At 41.5% G+C, this 23,759-nt stretch overlaps 2 protein-coding genes across 2 annotated transcripts in view; both read left to right on the top strand.

Moving 5' to 3' along the window:
- MORC1 (MORC family CW-type zinc finger 1) overlaps positions 1–9,238 on the top strand; it is a 172,369-nt gene extending 163,131 nt beyond the window's left edge. Inside the window, exons 28-29 of the mRNA XM_032406239.1 lie at positions 5,330–5,524; positions 8,687–9,238. Coding sequence (XP_032262130.1) covers positions 5,330–5,524; positions 8,687–8,830 — 339 coding nt within the window. The 3' untranslated portion in view covers positions 8,831–9,238. The remainder of the gene's footprint in view (positions 1–5,329; positions 5,525–8,686) is intronic.
- Positions 9,239–13,814: 4,576 nt separating this feature from the next.
- The window catches only part of GUCA1C (guanylate cyclase activator 1C), a 33,593-nt gene continuing 23,648 nt past the window's right edge, over positions 13,815–23,759 (top strand). Inside the window, exon 1 of the mRNA XM_032406499.1 lies at positions 13,815–14,198. Within this exon, the coding sequence (XP_032262390.1) occupies positions 13,995–14,198 (204 nt within the window). The 5' untranslated portion in view covers positions 13,815–13,994. The remainder of the gene's footprint in view (positions 14,199–23,759) is intronic.

Here is a 23,759-nt window from a genome sequence, read left to right as displayed (position 1 = left end):
AGCGTTCCCCTTTCTCCGCATCCCCGCCAACATCTGTCGTTTCCTGACTTGTTAATTTTAGCCATTCTGACTGGTGTGAGGTGGTATCTCATTGAGGTTTTGATTTGGATTTCCCTGATGCCGAGCGATGTTGAGCACTTTTTCATGTGTCTGTTGGCCATTTGGATGTCTTCTTTGGAAAAATGTCTGTTCCTGTCTTCTGCCCATTTCTTGATTGGATCATTTGTTCTTTGGGTGTTGAGTTTAAGAAGTTCTTTATAGATTTTGGATACTAGCCCTTTATCTGATATGTCATTTGCAAATATCTTCTCCCATTCTGTCGGTTGTCTTCTGGTTTTGTTGACTGTTTCCTTTGCTGTGCAAAAGCTTTTTATCTTGATGAAGTCCCAATAGTTCATTTTTGCCCTTGCTTCCCTTGCCTTTGGCGATGTTTCTAGGAAGAAGTTGCTGCAGCTGAGGTCGAAGAGGTTGCTGCCTGTGTTCTTCTTTAGGATTTTGATGGACTCCTGTCTCATATTTAGGTCTTTCAACCATTTTGAGTCTATTTTTGTGTGTGGTGTAGGAAATGGTCCAGTTTCATTCTTCTGCATGTGGCTGTCCAATTTTCCCAACACCATTTGTTGAAGAGACTGTCTTTTTTCCATTGGACATTCTTTCCTGCTTTGTCGAAGATTAGTTGGCCATAGAGTTGTGGGTCCATTTCTGGGCTCTCTATTCTGTTCCATTGATTTGTGTGTCTGTTTTTGTGCCAGTACCATACTGTCTTGATGATTACAGCTTTGTAATAGAGCTTGAAGTCTGGAATTGTGATGCCACCAGCTTTGCTTTTCTTTTTCAACATTCCTCTGGCTATTCGGGGTCTTTTCTGGTTCCATACAAATTTTAGGATTATTCCATTTCTTTGAAAAAAGTTTATGGTATTTTGATAGGGATTGCTTAAATGTGTACATTGCTCTAGGTAGCATTGACATCTTCACAATATTTGTTCTTCCAATCCATGAGCATGGAATATTTTCCATTTCTTTGTGTCTTTCTCAATTTCTTTCATGAGTATTTTATAGTTTTCTGAGTACATATTCTTTGCCTCTTTGGTTAGATTTATTCCTAGGTATCTTATGGTTTTGGGTGCAGTTGTAAATGGAATCAACTCCTTAATTTCTCTTTCTTCTGTCTTGTTGGTGTATAGAAATGCCACTGATTTCTGTGCATTGATTTTACTTTATTTTTTTTCTTCTTTTTTTCTTTTTAAAGATTTTATTTATTTATCTGAGAGAGAGAATGAGATAGAGAGAGCATGGGGGGGGAGGGTCAGAGGGAGAAGCAGACTCCCCACTGAGCAGGGAGCCCGATGCGGGACTTGATCCCAGGACTCCAGGATCATGACCTGAGCCAAAGGCAGTCGCTTAACCAACTGAGCCACCCAGGCGCCCTCTGTGCATTGATTTTATATCCTGCCACTTTACTGAATTCCTGTATGAGTTCTAGCAGTTTTGGGGTGGAGTCTTTTGGGTTTTCCACATAAAGTACCATATCATCTGCAAAGAGTGAGAGTTTGACTTCTTCTTTGCCGATTCAGATGCCTTTTATTTCTTTTTGTTATCTGATTGCTGAGGCTAGGACTTCTAATATTATGTTGAATAGCAGTGGTGATAGTGGACGTCCCTGCCGTGTTCCTGACCTTAGGGAGAAAGCTCTCAGTTTTTCCCCATTGAGAATGATATTCGCTGTGGGTTTTTCATAGATGGCTTTTATGATATTGAGGTATGTACCCTCTATCCCTATACTCTGAAGAGTTTTGATCAAGAAAGGAAGCTGTACTTTGTCAAATGCTTTTTCTGCATCTATTGAGAGGATCATATGGTTCTTGTTCTTTCTTTTATTAATGTATTGTATCACATTGATTAATTTGTGGATGTTGAACCAACCTTGCAGCCCAGGAATAAATCCCACTTGGTTGTGGTGACTAATCCTTTTAATGTACTGTTGGATCCTATTGGCTAGTATTTTGGTGAGAATTTTTGCATCCATGTTCATCAAAGATACTGGTCTGTAATTCTCCTTTTTGATGGGTTCTTTGTTTGGTTTTGGGATCAAGGTAATGGTGGCCTCATAAAACGAGTTTGGAAGTTTTCCTCCCATTTCTATTTTTTGGGACAGTTTCAGAAGAATAGGTATTAATTCTTCTTTAAATGTTTGGTAGAATTCCCCTGGGAAGCCATCTGGCCCTGGGCTCTTGTTTGTTGGGAGATTTTTGATGACTGCTTCAATTTCCTTAGTGGTTATAGGTCTGTTCAGGTTTTCTATTTCTTCCTGGTTCAGTTTTGGTAGTTGCTACATCTCTAGGAATGCATCCATTTCTTCCAGATTATCTAATTTGCTGGCATATAGTTGCTCATAATATGTTCTTTTTTTTTTTTTCTAAAGATTTTATTTATTTATTTGAGAGAGAGAGAGAGAAACAGCATGAGAGGGGATAGAGTCAGAGGGAGAAGCAGGCTCCCCGCCAAGCCGGGAGCCCGATGTGGGACTCGATCCCAGGACTCTGGGATCATGACCTGAGCCGAAGGCAGTCGCTTAACCAACCGAGCCACCCAGGCGCCCCTCATAATATGTTCTTATAATTGTTTGTATTTCTTTGGTGTTGGTTTTGATCTCTCCTCTTTCATTCATGATTTTATTTGGGTCATTTCTCTTTTCTTTTTGATAAGTCTGGCCAGGGGTTTATCAATCTTATTAATTCTTTCAAAGAACCAGCTCCTAGTTTCGTTGATCTGTTCTACTGTTCTTTTGGTTTCTATTTCATTGATTTCTGCTCTGACCTTTATTATTTCTCTTCTCCTGCTGGGTTTAGGCTTTATTTGCTGTTCTTTCTCCAGCTCCTTTAGGTGTAAGGTTAGGTTGTATATTTGAGACCTTTCTTGTTTCTTGAGAAACGCTTATATTGCTATATACTTTCCTCTTAGGACTGCCTTTGCTGCATCCCAAAGATTTTGAACAGTTGTGTTTTCATTTTCATTTGTTTCCATGAATTTTTTTTAATTCTTCTTTAATTTCCTGGTTGACCCATTCATTCTTTAGGAGGATGCTCTTTAGCCTCCATGTATTTGAGTTCTTTCCCACTTTCCTCTTGTGACTGAGTTCTAGTTTCAAAGCATTGTGGTCCGAAAATACGCAGGGAATGATCCCGTTCTTTTGGTACTGGTTGAGACCTGATTTGTGACCTAGGATGTGATCTATTCTGGAGAATGTTCCATGGGCACTAGAGAAGAATGTGTATTCTGTTGCTTTGGGATGGAATGTTCTGAATATATCTGTGAAGTCCATTTGGTCCAGTGTGTCATTTAAAGTCTTTATTTCCTTGTTGATCCTTTGCTTAGATGATCTGTCCATTTCAGTGAGGGGGTTGTTAAAGTCCCCTACTATCATTGTATTGTCAATGTGTTTCTTTGCTTTTGTTATTAATTGGCTTATATAATTGGCTGCTCCCATGTTAGGGACATAGATATTTACAATTGTTAGATCTTCTTGTTGGATAGACCCTTTAAGTATGATATAGTGTCCTTCCTCATCTCTTATTATAGTCTTTGGTTTAAAATCTAATTTGTCTGATATAAAGATTGCCACCTCAGCTTTCTTTTGGTGTCCATTAGCATGGTAAATGGTTTTCCACCCCCTCACTTTCAGTCTGGAGGTGTCTTGGGTCTAAAATGAGTCTCTTGCAGACAGCATATCGATGGGTCTTGTTTTTTTATCTGATAGCCTGTATCTTTTGATTGGGGCATTTAGCCCATTTACATTCAGGGTCCAATTACTCCTCTTAATTAATAACACATGAAAAGCATAAATAAGGGCTCATAGGTGGCTCATTCGGTTAAGCGTCTGCCCTCAGCTCAGATCATGACCTCAGGGTTCTGGGATCGAGTCCGTGAGGGCTGGGCTCAGCAGGGAGTCTGCTTCTCCCTCTCCCTCTGCTCCTCCCCCTGCTCGTTCTCTCTCTCCCCCAAATAAATAAATATATAAAAATCTTTTTAAAGCATAAATAATTGGAGGATAAGTTACTGATATTAATCCAATAAAGTCAAGTACTTTAAGTAGCTTAATGCTCTTTAATGGGAATTCATACCATCCTCTCAACTCTAATAATATCTGTGCCTTGCTTGGGGGCACCTTGCAGCTTCTCCCATAAGACACAGTATTTGCATACTTACATTATCTCATTCTATAGACTGGAAGCTTCTTGAGACCAAGGACTGGATCTTCTGTGTCTTTGTATCACCTATAACAGAATTCAGTGCCTTGAATTTAGGAGGTGGTTAGTGAATGTTAAATGGAATTCAGTATATTTAGAGGTTTTTGTTTGTTTGTTTAAAGGATTTTACAGAAAGAGGAGAAATGGATGTTTAAAGGGACTGATATGGACAGTGGGAGGGGTCTGTAGGTATTAGTGAATGTGGTGGGGGCAGGGGGCAAGGGTAGACCCAGAAGACAAATGAGACCACCTTACAGTTTTCCTGGCAGCCCAGTCATATCAGAACACAGCAATCTCCTTTTTACAGAAACATTCAAATGTGTATCAAAACAGGATTTGCTCTGTATCTCTTTTCTCAGAATATCCCCCGGCCCTCTCCAAATGTTGACACAAAATGACACATGTCATTTTGAAATTGGAGCGTTTGGCTTCTCCATTCCCTTTTCTACTCTGTGAGTGCCTTGGTCACAACGTGAACTCGTGGGAAACAACCAAGACTCGAATTAGCAAGGGTCACATGTGTACGTCAACAACTATATTCTTAGCCTCAGGACAAGGGACCCGAAGAAAGTGACAGAACAGGAATCACTCTGACTGTAGCTTCTGTGCGTTTCAGATGCTACAGACATGAGTCCTAAATAACACGCCATCATCTGCCAGCAAAGCCCTATGTGGCCTGCCATTCTGCCACTGCCTGTGAGTTCTGGTGCTGTGGAGAGGGGCTCACTACCAGCCACCCCCTTTGTGCCTTGCACACTCCGGTATCACTGGTGGGCAGACAAATCCAACCACGACTGGATTCTTTTTCCATTTCAAAGCGAGGGTGTCCAAGCTCACCTTGGTGTGCTTCTCCCATCCTCATAGTTACTGGAGTATCACGCGTTTTTCCTGGTCTTTCTTCCTCTTCCAACAGATTGCAAGTTCCTTCAGGGTGTCTCCGTGTCTTAAATTTCATACACAGGTGTAGAGTTGACACTTGGTACATACGTGCAGAACTGGAATATGAAATCGCTTTCTGATATTAGGGCGAAAAGTAGTACTTGAAAAATATACTAAAACTGTTTTTAAAAACATTCCCAGATCCAGAATGTTTACATGGCCCAATATGAAAGAGAACTAAAGAGAAAAATGCAGTCCATTATCTCTGATGCAAATCGAAGAGGAGTGGTTAATGAAATATCTCTGGGACAATGTGAAGAGAAAAGAAAAATTACTGAAGATAAACTGAATAATCTTCGGGTAAAACTGGCAGCACTATTGCAGAAACTCCAGCTGGTAAGTAACAAAATTTGGAGTAGTAGGAATGTACTTTGTGGAGAGAGCACTGAGCTAGGTCATCCACCTGCTGGCTCCGGGCAGGTCACTTAACGTAGCCCTACTCTCCCTATAAGGATATTGAAATCGTAAATAAATGAACTTTGAAAGTACACATGAGAACATTTTTAAAAGGTCTGTTATTTTCCTCTCTCACAAAAATCAGAACCTTTGCTTGTGCTGTTGGTAGAGTTTGATCAACCCTGTCTCCTCAACTGTGTATTTCCAGTAGGAAATTTTTTCTAATTTTATCAGACAACAAAGTATTTTAATTTTTATCTCAATACATAATTAAAAATGGCCTCTTCTAATCTTTGAGGAGAGGTTAGAGAGGTCAGGAAACGTTGTGTAAGGATGCTGTTCATCTTGTTTGGATGGACGAATGCGTACAGAACAGGGCTCCTGTGATGGATTGAGCTAATGAGGGAAAGTCCATCTTCTTTCTACAGCATGTAGAAAGGCTGGATATAATCCATAAAAAATTAAAATATGTATAGCCATGGTTGAAGAGTCTTTCCGTAGATGCTAGAAATAAATGGAGAAATCAACAGTTGAGCCTAGGAAGCACGTGGTATTTTGTACTCAGACACAGGCCCTGAGTCTGGGACAGGAGACAGGGCCTTCCTGGGCCATACAAGGTGAGAGGGCAGGAGCTGAGTGCCCCACGGAGAGCCCTGACTGAGTGGAGGGTTACCTTGCCCAGGAAGGGGAGTCAGGGAGAGACCAGGAAACGCGCACACATCAGGATAGTACATGATGAGCATGGGCTTTGAAGCCAGGCCACCTGGGTTCCAGTCCCGGCTGTGAACATTTCAAGGTGAATCCATTCCTCCTTCACAAAATGTACGTCTTTTGGGTTCTTTGGGGTTTCTCTTATATTATTAAGTACAAAATGAAACTCAGAAAATATTTTTGCTTAATTTTTAAGTACACAGCAAAAATGATACCACCCTCCCCCTGCCTTAGGTGGCCTAGGCAACAGCTCTTGTGGTTCTTGTGGCTGTAAAGGGTGGCAAATGTTTTTTATGTGTGAAAGATCTGATACAGAGCTGGCACCAAGGTACAGTTTCAGCGATGATGGTTGTTCTACTAACAAAAACTCGAGAGACCAAAGAAATTCTGTATCATAAAAATCGAATACTACTCTATATCAAAAAAGTTCATAAAAATTATTGGTTTTCGGTATTAAGGAGGGCACGTATTGAATGGAGCACTGGGTGTTATACGCAAACAATGAATCATGGAACACTGCATCAAAAACTAGTGATGTAATGTATGGTGACTAACATAACATAATAAAATTTAAAAAAATTATTGGCTTTCATAATAGCACATCTATGTGTGGCTAGGAGAAAAACATGAAAGAATTATGATTTGCTCTTCCTTCTATGCCAAACCCCTGGTTTTCCCGCACAGTAGCCAGAGGAATTCTACTAATTTGTTTTACTCACGAAGTTTGGTAAGGAGGCGAGGGGGCTTTAGCCCGCAGAGTATATCTAGTATCATTGGAGAGGTACTCAAAGGACTCCTTGCCCAAATAGATTTACTCTCATCCTTGACTTCAAATTTCGATTTCCACTGCCTCTGATTGCCAGAGCTACTGCACTGGTGTAGAACAGAGATGAGAAATGAGGGGGACCCAGAGCAGATGGACCGAGCAGGCCCATGCAGAGGCTGGGGACAGAACCAGCCGGAAGTCCTAGAAGGAAGTCTGGTTTGCCAGGCACAGAGCAGAGCCAAAGGATTAGAGTCAGCCGAACAGACGGAGAGCTGTCAGTGTCAGAAGGGGTCCCACAGGGCATTCATTGCTCAGGGCCAGTGAGTGTTTGAAAATCTAGGTGGACATGACTATCAGGTGAGCTTGTCTGTAGGGACAGGGCCCCAGTCACAAAGCTGGGACTCAGTACAGTCCAGCCTTGTAGGAGGCCTGGGGCAGAGGGAGCCGAGCAGAAGCACCGTTAATGGAACTGGGTGAGCGATGGAGAAGCTAGGATGGTGTTGCCACTGACTGGGAACAATCATAAAACTGGGATTGTTTCTGAAAGGTCCTTTTTCAAAATTCTCTTATCCGTCAGCCCAGGTTGGAGAGCAGGTTAAGCCCATGGCTGGGCTTGAGGGAGTGATATTTAAGTCCGTAAAGAGGGGGCATTTGCCCAGCTGTTCCTGGACTAAGCAGCCCAGGGAAGGAGAGTATGAAATTGCCCAAATAGAGAACTGGGGGAAAGGAGAGAAAAGGAGACAGATGAGGGCGGCAAGCCAAGGGTTAGGGGTAAAGATGCTGCAGAGGAAGAGAACCGGCAGAGAAGTCAAAATCTGCCTACTCATCTGTTTCGCCTAGAAGGCTAAAGATTCATGAACTTTTATTTTAAAGATTTTATTTATTTGAGTGAGAGAGAGAGCACAAGGAGGGGTGGGGAGCAAAGGGAGACAGAGAGGAGACTCCCCACTGAGCAGGGAGCCCGACATGGGGCTCGATCCCAGAACTCTGGGATCCTGACCTGAGCTAAAAGTGGCCATTTAACCTACCGAGCCCCCCCCAGGCACTCCAGATTCATGAACTTTTAAAATGGGAGATGAGTGATGCCTGGGTGGCTCAGTTGGCAAAGCATCTGCCTTCAGCTCAGGTCATGATTCCAGGGTCCTGGGATTGAGCCCCGCATCCTGCTCCCCGCTCAGTGGGGAGCCTGCTTCTCCCTCTGCCTCTGCCCCTCCCCCTGCTTGTGCTCGCTCGCTCTCTCTCTCTGACAAATAAATAAATAAAATCTTTAAAAGAATAAAAAAATAAAATTTAAAAAAAATGGGGAGATGAGAATCTATTACAGAGAAGGACAAGGTGGAGGCAGAGTGGCTTTAGGAATATGACAAGTAATTAAATAGATGGAAACCGGTTGAACCTAACCTCCACTACGGAAGAAAAGGAAATGACCCAAGTTCCTAACTGCTTGTGAGCACAAAATGAGGTTAAAGGTGAAAACATTTTAAAAGATGAAGGGCATTATTCCAGGGCCAGGTGGGTTTTGCTGCTGCAGGAACCCTAAGGAGGACTGTCCCGAGGCCACCCGTATTACAGGGGTGCGGCCTGCCGCTTCTTGGCCTGCTCTGATCGTTGATTCTCTCTTCCAGGGTAGTCCAGCAGGAAACCAGGAGCAGATTGACAGGTATTTAGAAGCTTTGCTTAAAGAAGATAATCCCCTTTTCCGGAACGCTTTCAATAAAGTGACTACAGATGTGGGACACGGTCTCCCTTTAGGAAAGAACGGAAAGTAATTCTCAAAATTAGAAGTCAGAAAAGATATTCCCGTTTACAATGTTGATAAGACAAAGATTCTTTTCAAAACCTATTTCCCCTTGTACTCTGTTATTGTACGGTTTGTCCTGTGTAATCCTAAGAACATTGTGTACTTTAGAAATAGAGACTGATTTACAATGTACACATTTGCAGTCCGGTTCCCTAACTCTTCCTGTTATTTCAGACACTGTTCTAGAGTTCTCCAATTCCCACGTGGGCTACTAAGAAAGACAGAAATGTCAGTTAGGCTTAAATTCTGTTTTCACTTAAAAGACTATAAAAACTAGAAAACAGTGGTTTTCAAAATCAGTGTAGAAAGGACTACAGAATCACCTCCTCTTAAAACTTGTGTTGAAACAGAAAGACCCTATGCCCTTTCTCCACGACAGCCAATACTTGGTAAAGCAGAAAATATAAATCCTCAAAAACTGTAAGATATAATTTATATGATAATCCTATTGTTGAGTTGTAGTACAAGTACATGTCTTCTAAGGACCATGTGAACACATACTACACATATGTAAGAATTGTTTTTATATTTTCCTTGATAACTGATTATTTTTATTTGTTTAGAAATATCTGCCATTTTGGACAAAAGCAATAAAACATTTAATGTTGGTGGAATTGTAGAATTTTAATTTTACGTACATACATACAATACAAAATTCAGAACGTGTGAGATGGGATATGGTGGAGAGTCTGCACCCCATCCTTGTCTTTAGACACTTAATTACTCCTCCCCCGAGGCGTGCTTTTACTAGTTACTTATGAATCCATCCAAAAACAATCAATGTACATAAAACCATATAAGTCATTATACAGGTATAAATACAAATGTAATGGCATCCAAGATTTTGTTGCTTTTTACAGTTAATATACCTTCAAGATCATTCCATGGCAGGCTCAGTACATGGAGAGTCTCTCATTATCTTTCCCTGCTCCTTATTATTTGATTCTGTGGACATACTAGAACTTATTTAATTATTCTCTTACTGATGGTCCCTTAGATTTTTCCCATTCTTTTGGGTTTATATGCGCAGATCTCTGTAAATATGTTTATTTCACACACGTGCAGGTATATGTTAAATAAATCTCAGAAGATGAATTGCTGGGTCGGAGGGCATGTATGTTTTATTATTAATAGATAGTGCCCAGTAGTACTCCATAAAAATTGTATTAATATACATTCCCACAGCAACATGAGTGCCTGTTTCCTCACACCTTCACCTACCCAGTGAATTATCAAACTTTTTTTTATCTTGCTGACCCAAGTAGGTAAAAAGTGGTATATCCTTGTAGCTTTAATGTATATTTCTTATACTATGTGTAAGATTGAGCATCTTTTCATGTTTAAAATTCATTTAAATTTTTAAATTTGGCTTTTTTTCCATTTTTCTATTTGGTGGTTTGTTTTTTTTTTTAAGATTTTATTTATTTGAGAGAGAGAGAAAGTGTGTCCATGAGTGCGGGTGGGGTGCAGAGGGAGAGGGCAGGGTGCTCAATGCAGGGCTTGATCCCAGGACCCTGGGATCATGACCTGAGCTGAAGGCAGACGCTTAACGACTGAGCCACCCAGATGACCCGGTGGTAAGTATTTTCTTACTGATTTATAGGAACTATTTTTATGTTAGGGAAATTATCTTTTTTATATTATATGTGTTACGGCTATTTTCTCCTAATTTTTTTTAAATTTTATTATGTTAATCACCATATATTACATCATTAGTTTTTGATGTAGTGTTCCATGATTCATTGTTTGCATGTAACACCCAGTGCTCCATTCAGTACGTGCCCTCCTTAATACCCATCACCAGGCTAACCCATCCCCCCCACCCCCTCCCCTCTAAAACCCTGTTTGTTTCTCAGAATCCATAGTCTCTCATGGTTCGTCTCCCCCTCCAATTTCCCCCCCTTCATTTTACCCTTCCTACTATCTTCTTCTTTTTTTTAACATATAATGTATTATTTGTTTCAGAGGTACAGGTCTGTGATTCAACAGTCTTACACAATTCACACCATAGCACATACCCTCCCCAATGTCTATCACCCAGCCCCCCATCCCTCCCACCCCCCACCACTCCAGCCACCCTCAGTTTGTTTCCTGAGATTAAGAATTCCTCATATCAGTGAGATCATATGATACTTGTCTTTCTCTGATTGACTTATTTCGCTCAGCATAATACCCTCCAGTTCCATCCACATCGTTGCAAATGGCAAGATTTCATTCCTTTTGATGGCTGCATAATATTCCATTGTATATGTATACCACATCTTCTTTATCCATTCATCTGTCGATGGACATCTTGGCTCTTTCCATGGTTTGGCTATGGTGGACATTGCTGCTATAAACATTGGGGTGCACGTACCCCTTCGGATCCCTACATTTGTATCTTTGGGGTAAATACCCAGTAGTGCAATTGCTGGGTCGTATGGTAGCTCTATTTTCAACTTTTTGAGGGGCAGAAGACATGAACAGACATTTTTCCCAAGAAGGCATCTCCTAATTTTTTATTGAAAAAAATTTTATAGTGTTTTGAGCCATATGGGATTAAAAAATTGAGGGAGTTAATTTCATTTTCTGGTTTTGAGTCATATTTAGAAAGGACATTCTAATGTTAAAAGTATAAGGAAATTTTACTTTGTTATAATGACTTTCATCATTAAATTGTTAAATCTTTGATTCATCTAGAATTTATTTTTGTGAAGGGAGTAAGCTAAAAATCTGTGTTTCCAGATAGATAGAGTATTGTCCCAAAACTATTCATTGAATAACCAGTCTATTCTCCACTGATCTGCAGTGCTATCTTTATGGCATGTTAAATTCCTATTTGCATTTTGGGCCAAGTTAAAAAAAAATTTCCTATTATTTTTCATTGATTGTTCCAACTTTTCTCATGTTGGACCCATGTTGTTTTGGTAGGGGTAGTCAATAATTTTATATTTCAGAATTTTCTTTTGTATCTTTGCATGTTTTATTCTTATCCAGACTTAGAATTAGCATTTTTAGTCAACACCCACCCCTCAAACTTTATTTGCATTTTGTTTGGTGGGTGGTGGTGTAATAGATTAAGGTAGAATTGCCTTTTTTTAATATCAAGTCTTTCTACCGGGACCAAAATATGGTTTTCTGTATGTTCAGGTCTTTATGGGTGCCCTGTATTAGCATTTAAATTTTTTCTTCATATACATCCAGCACATTCTGGTTAAATTTATTGTAATTTAGATATATTCTTTGACCTTTTAGAAATGAAGTCTTTTTCCCATTATCTTATAGCAGGTTAATGTTTTATATACTTTTCTGAGTTTGGGATATCAATATTGTATCCAGATAAGAATCCTTATACTATTTGTAATAGTTTTAAATATTTTTCTGTATCAGCAAGTAATCATTATGCAGATTTTTAAAGAAGCATCATTTATATGAAGAAATACAGTTTCTGGACCTCAGGTCCTCGTATTCTTGATTTATCCAAAAATCTTCCTTCCACAAGAGATTTCCTTGGCTCCTTGAAAACTTTATCTTTCTCTGCCATCATTATCAGCCATTCTTTTCTTAATCTAAAAATTGGTGATTAATAAATGTTAATGGTGATAAGAAGTCAATGCCTCTGAACATCTTCTGGCAGACATTTAGAAAGAATCTGCACAGGAACTTCCCCAGAGAATGGTCTTTGAAGATTCTAACAGGATATTCCTTATATTTCCTATCAGGACTGAATCCTCATCAGCTCATCTTCTTTCTTTGTCCTCCGCATGAAGAATCTCATCTACTCTAATGGTTTCAAGTAATAAACATCGGGGTGCACGTACCCCTTCGGATCACTACATTTGTATCTTTGGAGTAAATACCCATTCCAAATGAATGAGTTCCACATTTCTATAACCTTATTGAATACCTGTTATTCAACTGTCATTGTGGAATCAAAATTTTTCTGTTTTAAAGTCTACATTGGTATGTTTGAAACAAAATCAATCCTATATACCCTAACTACCCCCACCTCCTGTCAAGGCACTTCATTTAGGCCCCAAAGGCTCCAGTTCTTGGGGAACCTCGGGTTTAAAATAGGTAATCAGTTAGGACTAAGGAATAGGGACTAAGGCAGAAACCAGACTTAGGAACTGAGTCAATATGAGAACTGGGGGAAAAATGGAGTAAGGTTAGGAGAGGAGAACCAGGCTTGGGACCAGAGGACCCCCAGGTGGAAATAATGGAAGTCTGTTAATTTCTATGTACAGTTGGCAGCAAGATTGGCTTGAGGACCACACAGGACAATTCAGTTCCATTACTGGACCATGGATATAGTTCTTAGGCTCATTCACTCAATTTTCAAGTCCTTTGCAATTGGGGCTTGACTCAGACAAGATCAGCTTGGGAACTGGAGTGGGACAAAACAAGCAGGCAGAGGGCATGGGTAAAAGACAGGAACAGCAAAAAAAAAAAAAAAAAAGATAAGAACAATGCCTGAAGACACAGCTTAATGTGTCCTTTTATCTGCAAGCTGCACTTTTCTGCCTACCGCACCTACAGCGTTTTTACTACTACTGATATGGTCATTCCTACCCATTTCCCTCTTCTGACGTAGACCTCCTTTACATTTTAATTGTACTCAGAATGTATAATTTTTCTGTGGTTTAAGATTTTTTTTTTCATCTGAATTTATCTTCACAATATTTATGTATGAAAAGGCAAATATTCTTATTATTATTTTACAGCTGGGAACGCTGAGCCTGTAATGTTTCACTGCAGTAAGTGTAAACAAAACCTTGAGCCCAGGCTTCCTGATTGCAACTCAGAGTTCCTTCCATGAGACCCCACTCCACAATGTAGGCATAATTTAGGCTGACAATATGGCAAAGATTACTTGCTTAAAAAATTGCCTCTGCCCTTCACAGAAAACTGTATCTCTGAATGGCAGTAAGTGCAATCCTATCAGTTAGCAATAAATGACCTAGTCTTAAAACTGTACAGATGAGTTAATCTCACTGGCTTTCTATTCTTATTTAGCCTATAACTGTAAGAGGTTTAGAGTAACTCTCTAAAGGCATATGTTAGCCTCCAGTTTTAGTGAAGAGTGAGGAACTAAATCGGTAGGAACCTTACATGAAAACAACCTGAGAAAAAGCTGGAGACCGTGAATCACGATGGGAAATAGCGAATCCATAGCTGGTGGTCAGACAGCAGTTCCTGCTAAAGAGAACTATGTATGGGACAGAAAATTTATGAGGGAATATCCATCCGACCTGCAAACACTGCATGAATTTAAGACACTCTTGGATCTGCAGGGTCTGAATTCAAAGGCCAATCAACATGTTGATCAAGTCTATAATACCTTTGACATGAACAAGGTAAGATCTTTACTTTTTATTTGGCTATGGTTCTGCATTGTCCCCTTTTTGAAAATTTGAAACAGCTTGAGGTAAAATGTGTGCATCTCGCTGAACAGGGAGCTCTTCAGAGAACCCACAGCTTGTAGGTAAGTGAGTCATTAAACACATTTAGCACTGACGGCATGAAAGTAATTGGGAACTAGCCTCTCCGCCCTTGGAAATGTTCCTCATGTAGGGAGTTATTTTAACACCAAATTAAATCTCGGCATGGAATTCTAATGCTATCGTTTAAATAAATCTAATAAGTGCAGATTGATTTACAAAGACTGTTTTCAAAGTATTTAATGCGTTGGTGACATTTTATAGAAAACCAAATTACAGGAATCTGCTTTAAAAAGTGTGATTGCATCTAGATTGGCAGGTAAAATCAATACAAATTCGCCAGCATGTTGTTTGTACTCAGAAGCTGGAATGCTGGAATACTTTTTCATATCTGACCAATTTACTTGGGGGAAAAAAACAAAACAATTTAGTTTTAAATTCAGATAAATTTTAGTTCCTAAAGATTGTCACTCAACTGTTGTCTTGAATTTACTCATTCCTGAGGAGTTGCTGCACATTTAATTTTCAAGACTTGTAAAAATACAAAGATGAGGGGGAAAAAACTGGGAATAGAAAAAAATAAGCCAAAAAAGTAACAATCTGACCTAGCAGGCTCAAATTCTTCCTGCCTAATTTTCCTCGTGCCTTTCAGTTATTTTTTTACCTGTATATTTCAAAATGGGCTGATGCCATCTAGAATGAAAGGGAAAGGGGAAATGCTGCTCATTGAAAAATAGATGACTTTAGAAGGCTGTGTGTGAGAATAGATGAGAAAGAAGTGATAATTCAATACAATTAAAACAATTGGCTGTCCATTGGGACATATGGAATCTAGCACAGCCCTTTGAGCCCTTTTCCAAATCAAAACAAAACCAAAAACAAAACAACAACAAACCAAAACAGCAGATGACTTAAAAGGAGGTAATAGCCGGGAACTGGGGAAAATGAAACCTGTGGTAAATTAACAGCTATTTTGGTTCTAGTAATAATGTTGGGAACAGATTTCTTTCAGGACATGTTCTTTGTTTTTTGTTTTTTTGTTGTTTTTTGTTTGTTTTGGGGGGTTTCCCTTTTTTAAAATTTAAGTTCAATTAATTAACATGTAGTGTATTATTAGTTTCAGAGGTAGAGTTCAGTGATTCATCAGTTGCATACAACACCCAGTGCTCATTCCATTACGTGCCCTCCTTCATGCCCACCACCCAGTTACCCTATCCCCCTCCCTCAACTCCCCTCCAGCAACCCATCTGGAATAAATAGCAAGTAAGAGGAAGTAGAAGAAAGGATCAGCCACCTGGAGGACAGAGTCATGGAAAGTAATCAAGCCAAGCAGATGGGGGGGGGGGCGGAATATGCAAAATGAGAATAGACCCAGGGAGCTCAGCAACACTGTCAAGCATAACAGTTGCATGATAGGGATCCCAGAAGGAGAAGAGCAAGAAAAGGGGGCAGATTTGTCTGAAGAAATAATAGCTGAAAACTTCCTGAATCTGGAGAAGGAAAGAGAAATCCAGATCCAGGAGGCACAGAGAGCCCCCAACACAACCAACCCAAAGAGGTCTGTGCCAAGACACAAAGTAAGTAAGATGGCCAAAAGTAGTGATAAGGAGAGAATTTTAAAAGCAGCAAGAGAAAGGAAAGCAGGTACATACAAGGGAAACCCCATACGGCTATCAATGGGTTTTTCAGCAGAAACTCTGCAGGCCAGAAGAAAGTGTCATGATAAATTCCAACTGCTAAAAGGAAAAAATCTACAGCCAAGAATACTCTATCCAGCAAGGCTTTCATTTAGAATAGAGGGAGAGATCGAGTTTCCCAGAAAAACAAAAATTAAAAGCAAAACCAGCCACATCCCTGTCACACACTATGCCATCAGCCTGTGAGTCCCAAATTCACAGTCCAGCCGCCCTCCTGCCCGAGTCAGCATGCACGGCCTGCTACCTGCTCAATGCCAGGTCCACACGCCTTCACCTCAGATTGCCAAGGGCTCAAATTGACACTCTTTCCCTCAAATTCCACCCCCTGTGCTCAAGTTTGTGCACAAAAGTGGGAATAATTATAACAGCAGAATGAAGCAACCCAAACATCTATTTCTGTGGAATACAGAATGGATAAAAGGAGTGTGCTAGGCTGAGAACATCTCCAACAAGCACATCAAAGAACAATACATACAGCATGATTCTGGTTAGTAAAAAAAAAAAAAAAACCTGGGAAGAATAAAACAAGATGAAACCAGAGAGGGAGACAAACCCTTAATAAGAGACTCGTAAGCATAGGAAGGACATGTTCTTTGTTATCAAGCATGAATGACGTACTGCCTGCTTAGCATGACAGTGTCTCCCTCCTCATAAGTTTTACTTAGTGTAGATGCAAACAAACAACAGTTCTGCCCCCAAGGAGATTACAAATCAGTGGGAAAATGAGACAGGTTCTGCTTTTGTTCTTAACGTTGAACTATGTTCTAGATAGGCTGTAAGCTGAATGCTTGTGTCCCCCCTGTTAACCTTAAAAATAAAACTGCCAGTTATTTTTACCAGCAAAAATGGGATTATTTGGAAATAATAGAGAATTGCAATTTTGGACAAGCAAGCTATGGCAGAACCATAGGCATGTCTGCAGAACAAAGGAGAAGAACACTCCTGTACAGAGGAAAGGGTGAGATTGGGAAGACTTTTATAAACAAAAAGTCGGTTGGAGTAAACTGGGAGTTTGAAGTATAATGGCTTTTCATTGTCTGAATTGTGATGGTATCTCATGGGCTGGACTGCTGCGGAGTGGGGGTGGGGCGCTTCTTTTCCTGCTGCTGGGCTAGTAAAGTATCTACAGGCAAGATCCAGTCTCTTCCGGGTTGGTGTGCAATTGACTAGGAGTGGTAGGGTGTGAGAGCGCTCCCTGCTGGCCGCCTGACTCCATTCTAAATGAGCTTTCCTTCTTTATTCGTCGCACGCCCAAATTCATATGTTGAAATCGAACCCTCCCCACCTTCCCGCGGGACCAATATGATAGTATTTGGAGGTCTTTGGGAGGTGATTAGGTCATGAGGGCAGAACCTTCATGAATGGGCTTAGTGCCCTTATAAAGAGACCCCAGAGTGTCTTCCTCCATGTGAGGACATAGAAGACTGGCTGTCTATGAACCAGTAAGTGGGCTCTCACCAGACAGGGAACCAGGCTGAGCCTTGATCGTGGATTTCCTCGCTTAAAGAACTGTGAGAAATAAATTTCTGAGTGCTTTAAACCACCCAGTCTACGGTATTTTTGTTACAACAGCCCAAAGTGACCCAGACAGGGAACTGTGTGCATGTTGGCATGTGGTCTGTGTGTCTCTGCCTATGTGTGTGTGTCTCAGCTCCTTCTCTCCGCCATCCTACATTTTTTGCTCTTCGTGCAGCGGCTGCTATCCCACTGTGCCCGCTGAAAGCCGCCTCGTTCACAGCGGAGGTCTGTGGTTCTAGAAGGCAGCTTCTCAGACTCCGGCAGTCCTGCTGGGAGGTTAGAAGATGAGCTGTTGTCAGGGTTTCTCAGTTATTCTTCCAAGTAGCTGGTGACCTATCCCAGGCCAGAGATTTTGTTGTTAGCCCAGTGTTTGTGGAAGCACTGCGTGTCGGTGGTTCCTGGGTGAGAACAGGAACATGGGAAAAGGAGCGCTGGGTAGAAACAAGAAGTGCTGTCAAAATGAGGAGGCAGGGGCTGTGGTCAGCCAGGCAGTCTGTGCGTGCGCCATCGGAGTGGCCTCTCCGCGACAGCCCCGGGACGGCCAAGCCCACCTCAGGAGCTTAATTTAAATCACTCGGGAGTTCTGCTGGTGTTCGTGATTTATCGTAGAGATTTTGTGTTTGCTTAGCGAGCAAGTGAACCTAGGCGGTGATGACGGATGCCACACAAAGTGGGATCTCGATATAAAAGCAGGTTGTAAAATGAGAAGAGGGAGGATTGTTCGTTATCAAGTGATAGTAAGAAATGATATGCAGTTATGCACAGGAAAACAAAAAAAGCCATATATTTAATCAGATCGATAAAACTATCAGCTGTCCAGAATCCTGGAGGATTTACTCTATCTGTGGAGCTTCTCTACGGTTTTAACTATTCTGGATGGAAATCATTGTAAAATGCATTTCATACTTTTCCTGACTCCTCAAAGTGCCGGAGAAACGTTTTTTGATATCAGAGTCATTATCATGAACATTGGTTGTTACATTTTTGAAATACCACCAAGCACCCGTGCCTATTGAAGTTGCTGGGGCTAGGTTTCCTGATGCTGAAAATCATGAAAATATATGCTTTCGTTGTGTTTGCCTTTTGTTGTTTTTCTCTTTCCCTGCTGTCAGACACACCTTTCCCAGCTTTCTGATTGTTCTAATAATAATGAGCTTCCAATCTCTTTGTACACTGTCATTTCTAACCTGGCTTTGTTATGTACTCCAGTTACCTAAACCTGTTGGAATCGTGCTTCAAGTAGAAATAAATAGATCCTAAAGTTTAGAGCATAAGGTTTATAACAATTCCTGTGGCTAATCACAGACCCTTGCAGGCATCTCCTTGTCACTCCTCAACAGTAGTTAATTAGCCATAGTTAATGCTTGAAATGTGTCTGATGGTGTTCTGGGGACGGTACATAGACTAACGCATTCAACATCGCAGTGATAATAGAACCTACTTTACAGTAGCGGCCGTGACGTTGGCACCTCAGATCTAACTGGAAGGTAATTGACCAGGACCCCAGGTGCATTGCTTTGAAATCCTTCACTGCATGCACCGAGTCCATGCTTGGTTTTAGATTACCACCAATAATTGAGTGTGGCAGAAATAATAAGGCCAACCCATTTCTAAGACACAGGATTCCTTTGTCAGCAGGCTTTGACTCAAGGATTCCCTGGTGGCTTTGTCAAACCATTGGTTTCAGGAGTGTCTAGGACACTTCCGTCCAAACTTCTTTTATACCCTTCTTCATCTGGGTCAGATTAGCTCATTCAACCTTTCCTGACTTCTTTCCTGTTTCATTCCAAATAGCATTTCTCCAAATAAGATCTTTCAATTAGGATTAATAGGTCTAATATCCAATGAATAAGAGTCACAGGAAAAGAGCCCAGAGAAAATGTAAAGTTATAACAAAACAAACCAGAAAAATTTCCCAGACCTATTAGACACATGTTTCACAAGGGCCCAGCACAATAGATAGACATCAACCTACAGTGTACATGGAGAAATTTTTTTAAACAGGGATAAAAAGAAAATCCTAAAATCTAAGAAGGAAAAAAAAAATATATATATATCACATCTTTATCCATTCATCAATCAGTGGACACTCTTGCTTCCATATCTTGGCTATTGTAAATAATGTTGTTATAAACATAGGGATGCATGTATCTCTTAAGCATATTTTTTATTGTTCCTTGATTTGAGTTTGCATCCAAACAAGGTCCATAGGTGGAAATTGGTGGCTATGACTCTTAAGTCTGTTTTTTTCTGTAATAGTCCCCTAACCACCTCCTCCCCTCCCACCCCCCATTTATGCCATTCATTTGCTGGAGCAAGTGAGTCATTGGTTCTCTAGAATGTTTTGCATTCTGGATTTAGTTGATTGCTTTCTTGTGCTATCTAGCTTTCTAGTGCTCTCGAGCTGTCTATTCTTCATATCTGTAAATCTTGAATAGATTCAGATTCATTTGCTTGGCAAAAAATACTTTGTAAGTGCATAATTATTGGTTGTCACACTTTTCTTGGATTGTCCATTAGTTTCAGGAGGTGTCAGCCTGATGATGATGAGGCAATTATTAACTCCATGTAAAATAAGGAAGTCCATAATTTTGGTACACCAATGGGCTATACAGAGAACAAAATGTACTAGTCATTAAAATTAAACTCTTGACTACAATTGTGAATATGGAGGAAGAGCTGTGGTGTGCTCGGAAATGTTTAACTAGTTCTCTGGGGTGGTGGGGGAAGCCCTGGTAACCTATGCTGATTTCCATGGCGTAAATACTCCCACCATGGCCAATTTCAAGCTACCAACCATTTAATAGTTGGTCTGCAAACTTCCTGAAAATTTAACAATCAGCTCGCACCAGCAGATAGAATAGGCGCCAGGACACTACTTGGATATATATATGGGGTCATGGAACTAAACACCTGTCATTTGCTGTAACAGGAAATTAAACAGATAATGTCTAGAATTGATAAATCTAAAACATCAGTAGAATAACCATCATTACAAAGATGTAAATAAAGGCTAGAAAAAATAACCAGAAAGTTCAAAGTTTTACATTATACGCCTTTTCATTTAATTGATTAAAAAGTACGACACGGTGTAAGTGTGTGGCTCTTGTGGTCTGTGTTAAACCTGCACAGGGTGAGACGGCAGGACTTGAAGTTAGGTGGGCTCCCAGCGCTGACAGTGTCACCGCAACTTTAATAGTCCCCTAACCCTCCCCTCCCCCACCCCGCCATTTGTGCCATTGATTTGCTGGGGACGTGCCTCACTGCCGAAGCGGAAGCGGATGAGCGTCTGGGGAGCATTCCAGCTGGGTCTGGGCCAGCACAGATATTCCACAAACAAGAAACGCTGTGAAAGTGATGATGTTGCTGGCTCTTGGCTCCTACAAGGCACTGTTCTCGCCTCAGCATCCGTGGGCTTCACCTGGAGATGGATGCAAAATGCCCAGTTCCCGGGAAACTGCCTCCCATCCGAGGCACGAACCTATACTCTGGGCTCTATGCATAGACAAAATTGAACTAACTTGTGCTGTGCTGAGATCCAGCCATGAGAGAAGCACCCAGCAGCGCTGTGCATCCGGTACCTTTGCACTCCGGCCGCCCTGCTTTCTTCACACGAGATCTGCCATTTGCTCTGCACCTCTCCTCTCTCTTTTTAAGTACGAGTAGTGCGTGAATTCATCCTTGTGAAACAACAGTGCAAAACATGAACGATAAAAACACATTAATCATCCCCTTCAGATCCTGCATGCTTTCCCAGACCAGGAACCTACCATGGCGCTGTAAAATAGACGTTGAACAAATATTTACTGAGTGATTGAATAAAATAGTGACAAATGGAGTATCCTCACTCTTATGTTTGCACTTTTTTCCCCTTTCCATTCCTTTCTCTCTTTCCCTCCCTTTTCTTTTCATATTTATACCAAGGAGGGCCACTGTGTCTTCCAAAGTATAACCTAGTTCCCAATTTGAGTGATTATCTCAAGGGAAATTTTAAAATTTCTTTTCTACCCCTATAGCTTTTAAGAATTTCAGCTCACACTCTCAGGCATTCGGGAAATGTAACTTTAGTTTTCCATAATGGAGTTAATTTATATTTTGAGCCCCCATTTTACCAAGGAGTGCTCCCCCTTCCCAGGGCTGCAGGTAAAGCCCATGCATAGAAATCGGCATTAACCCGGGGCAGAGGGGCAGCTGTTCACACTGGTATTTGCTGAGACTGCATCTCTCCTCTCACCTCCTGCCCCCACTCGCAAGGCCGCTGTCTGCACGGCGGGCCTCCTGGGTCAGGTTCTTTCTGAGCTTCCTCATACTCCTAGGCACAGAAGCCTCCTCGGCTGGCTCAGGACTGTGTGACCAGATTCTCCATCCAGCCCTTCCTCCCAAGCCCAGTGAGTGAACCACAGGTGCTTCTGTTCTTCTGTCCGCCACACCCACCTGGCGTATTTCCTGTCACCCAGACCTCCAGCCATGCTTGGCCCTCACAGAGCAGTGCCCTCTCCCCATTCCCGTTCCCCAGAGTCTTGCAATTCTCTCTTCTTTCCCGAATCCAGCCTCTGGAATCTTGATCTAGTTTGGAAGGACCCAGGAGAAACTAGAGAAAACTGGCTCTAATTATGTGTTCTTTCCAATCTTTTGTTTATGGCATGAATTTTATGCTCTGAATCCTAAATGGCTTAAACTATTGAGAGTCAAGAGCTAAGAATGAACTTGCTTTCCGCTTTTCTGCTACAGTGACTTAACTCTTAGGCAATGAAAATCTTCACTGACTATGGGAGGGCTAGATGATAGAAGAGATTAGCAGGGGCGTCTGGGTGGCTCAGTCGTTAAGCGTCTGTCTTTGGCTCAGGTCATGATCCCAGGGTCCTGGGATCGAGCCCCGCATCGGGCTCCCTGCTCGGCCGGAAGCCTTCTTCTCCCTCTCCCACCCCCCCGCTTGTGTCCCCTCTCTCGCTGTGTCTCTCTTTGTCAAATAAATAAAAATTTTTAAAAAATAAAAATAAAATAAAAAAAGATTAGCAGGAGAAGAGTCACATCCTCAATACACCCCATTATTATCCCACTGCATTTGCAAATATTTACTGAGCACCTGCTTGTCCTCAAAGGAGTTTAGAATCTTGTGGGATGGCAAATGCATCCTCAAGTAATAAAAGGTAGTGAAGAATCGAAGACTGAAAGAGGGCAAAGCATACTATTTAGTTGCAAGATTCTAGATGGGTCTCAGGTACTCTAGGCTGGTTTTAAACCCTGCGCGGAGATGTGACCGATGGACCAGCTTCTCCCTAGACAGGCAGGCTGGATGGGGGGCAGGAAACTCTCCAGTGCTATCCCAGCAGGACAGGCATGGTAGAAAAAGCGCACTCGCATTTTGGAGTGGTGTGAGGATGGGGGTGAGTAGGTAGGTAGGTAGTAGACGTGACTTTCTATACCCCCAGAGAGTTTTACAATCTGGTTGAGGATAAAAGTTATGTGGTGACTAAATGCCCAAAGCGTAAAATAAGGCAGCATAACAAACTATAGCAGGACTGAGCTATTCAAGGTACATTTATTGGGATCCAAAGATGAAACAAAAATAAAATGTAGAATTAGGCAAGGCCTTTTGGAGAAGTTGAGGCACTTTGGGCCTCTGGAAGAAGGGAAGAACTTGAATTATTACCCGTAAATGCTAACACTTACTGAATGCTTCTGTACCAGTCACTGTTTTAAGCACTTCACGGTCATTAGATTCCTCACAGCAATATTATATATGTAGCTACTATTTTTCACATTCGCATTTTTCACATTTGCATTCCCATTTTCCCAATGAGGACACTGAGGCACAGAGAGGTTTAGTCACTCACCTGAAACGACACAGCAGAATTGGAATGCTGGCAGTCTGACTCCAAGGGCTGCACCGTAAATTGCTACGGTATTCCACCTTTAACAGAGGAGTTGTGAATTTAAATGAAGAGAACAGCTCTCTACCAGGTAGGAGAGGGGAGGGTACGTGGGGACCTCACCAAGACAGAGGGTCACTGCTAGAGCATCCCTGGCAACCGCACATGTTGGCCGTCTCACCTGTGTCTCTGCCGTGTCCGGACAGCCCATTGTTGCCACTGTGTGACTTCTTACATCACAGCTGAGCAATGAGGCACGCCGAGCACCGAGAAGCCCGTAGTGACTTGCCTGGAGAATCTCAGAGCAGAAAGTGAGCCCTCGGCCCTCTGGCTGCCGGTGACATTCTTTCTCTCTGATAGGCGTGAAGGTGAATGGTCCACATCTAGGC

Source organism: Phoca vitulina, unplaced genomic scaffold (genome assembly GCF_004348235.1).
Source record: "Phoca vitulina isolate PV1807 unplaced genomic scaffold, GSC_HSeal_1.0 scaffold8, whole genome shotgun sequence".
NCBI classification, from domain to species: domain Eukaryota; kingdom Metazoa; phylum Chordata; class Mammalia; order Carnivora; family Phocidae; genus Phoca; species Phoca vitulina.
This window is presented reverse-complemented; position numbering and strand designations above follow the sequence as displayed.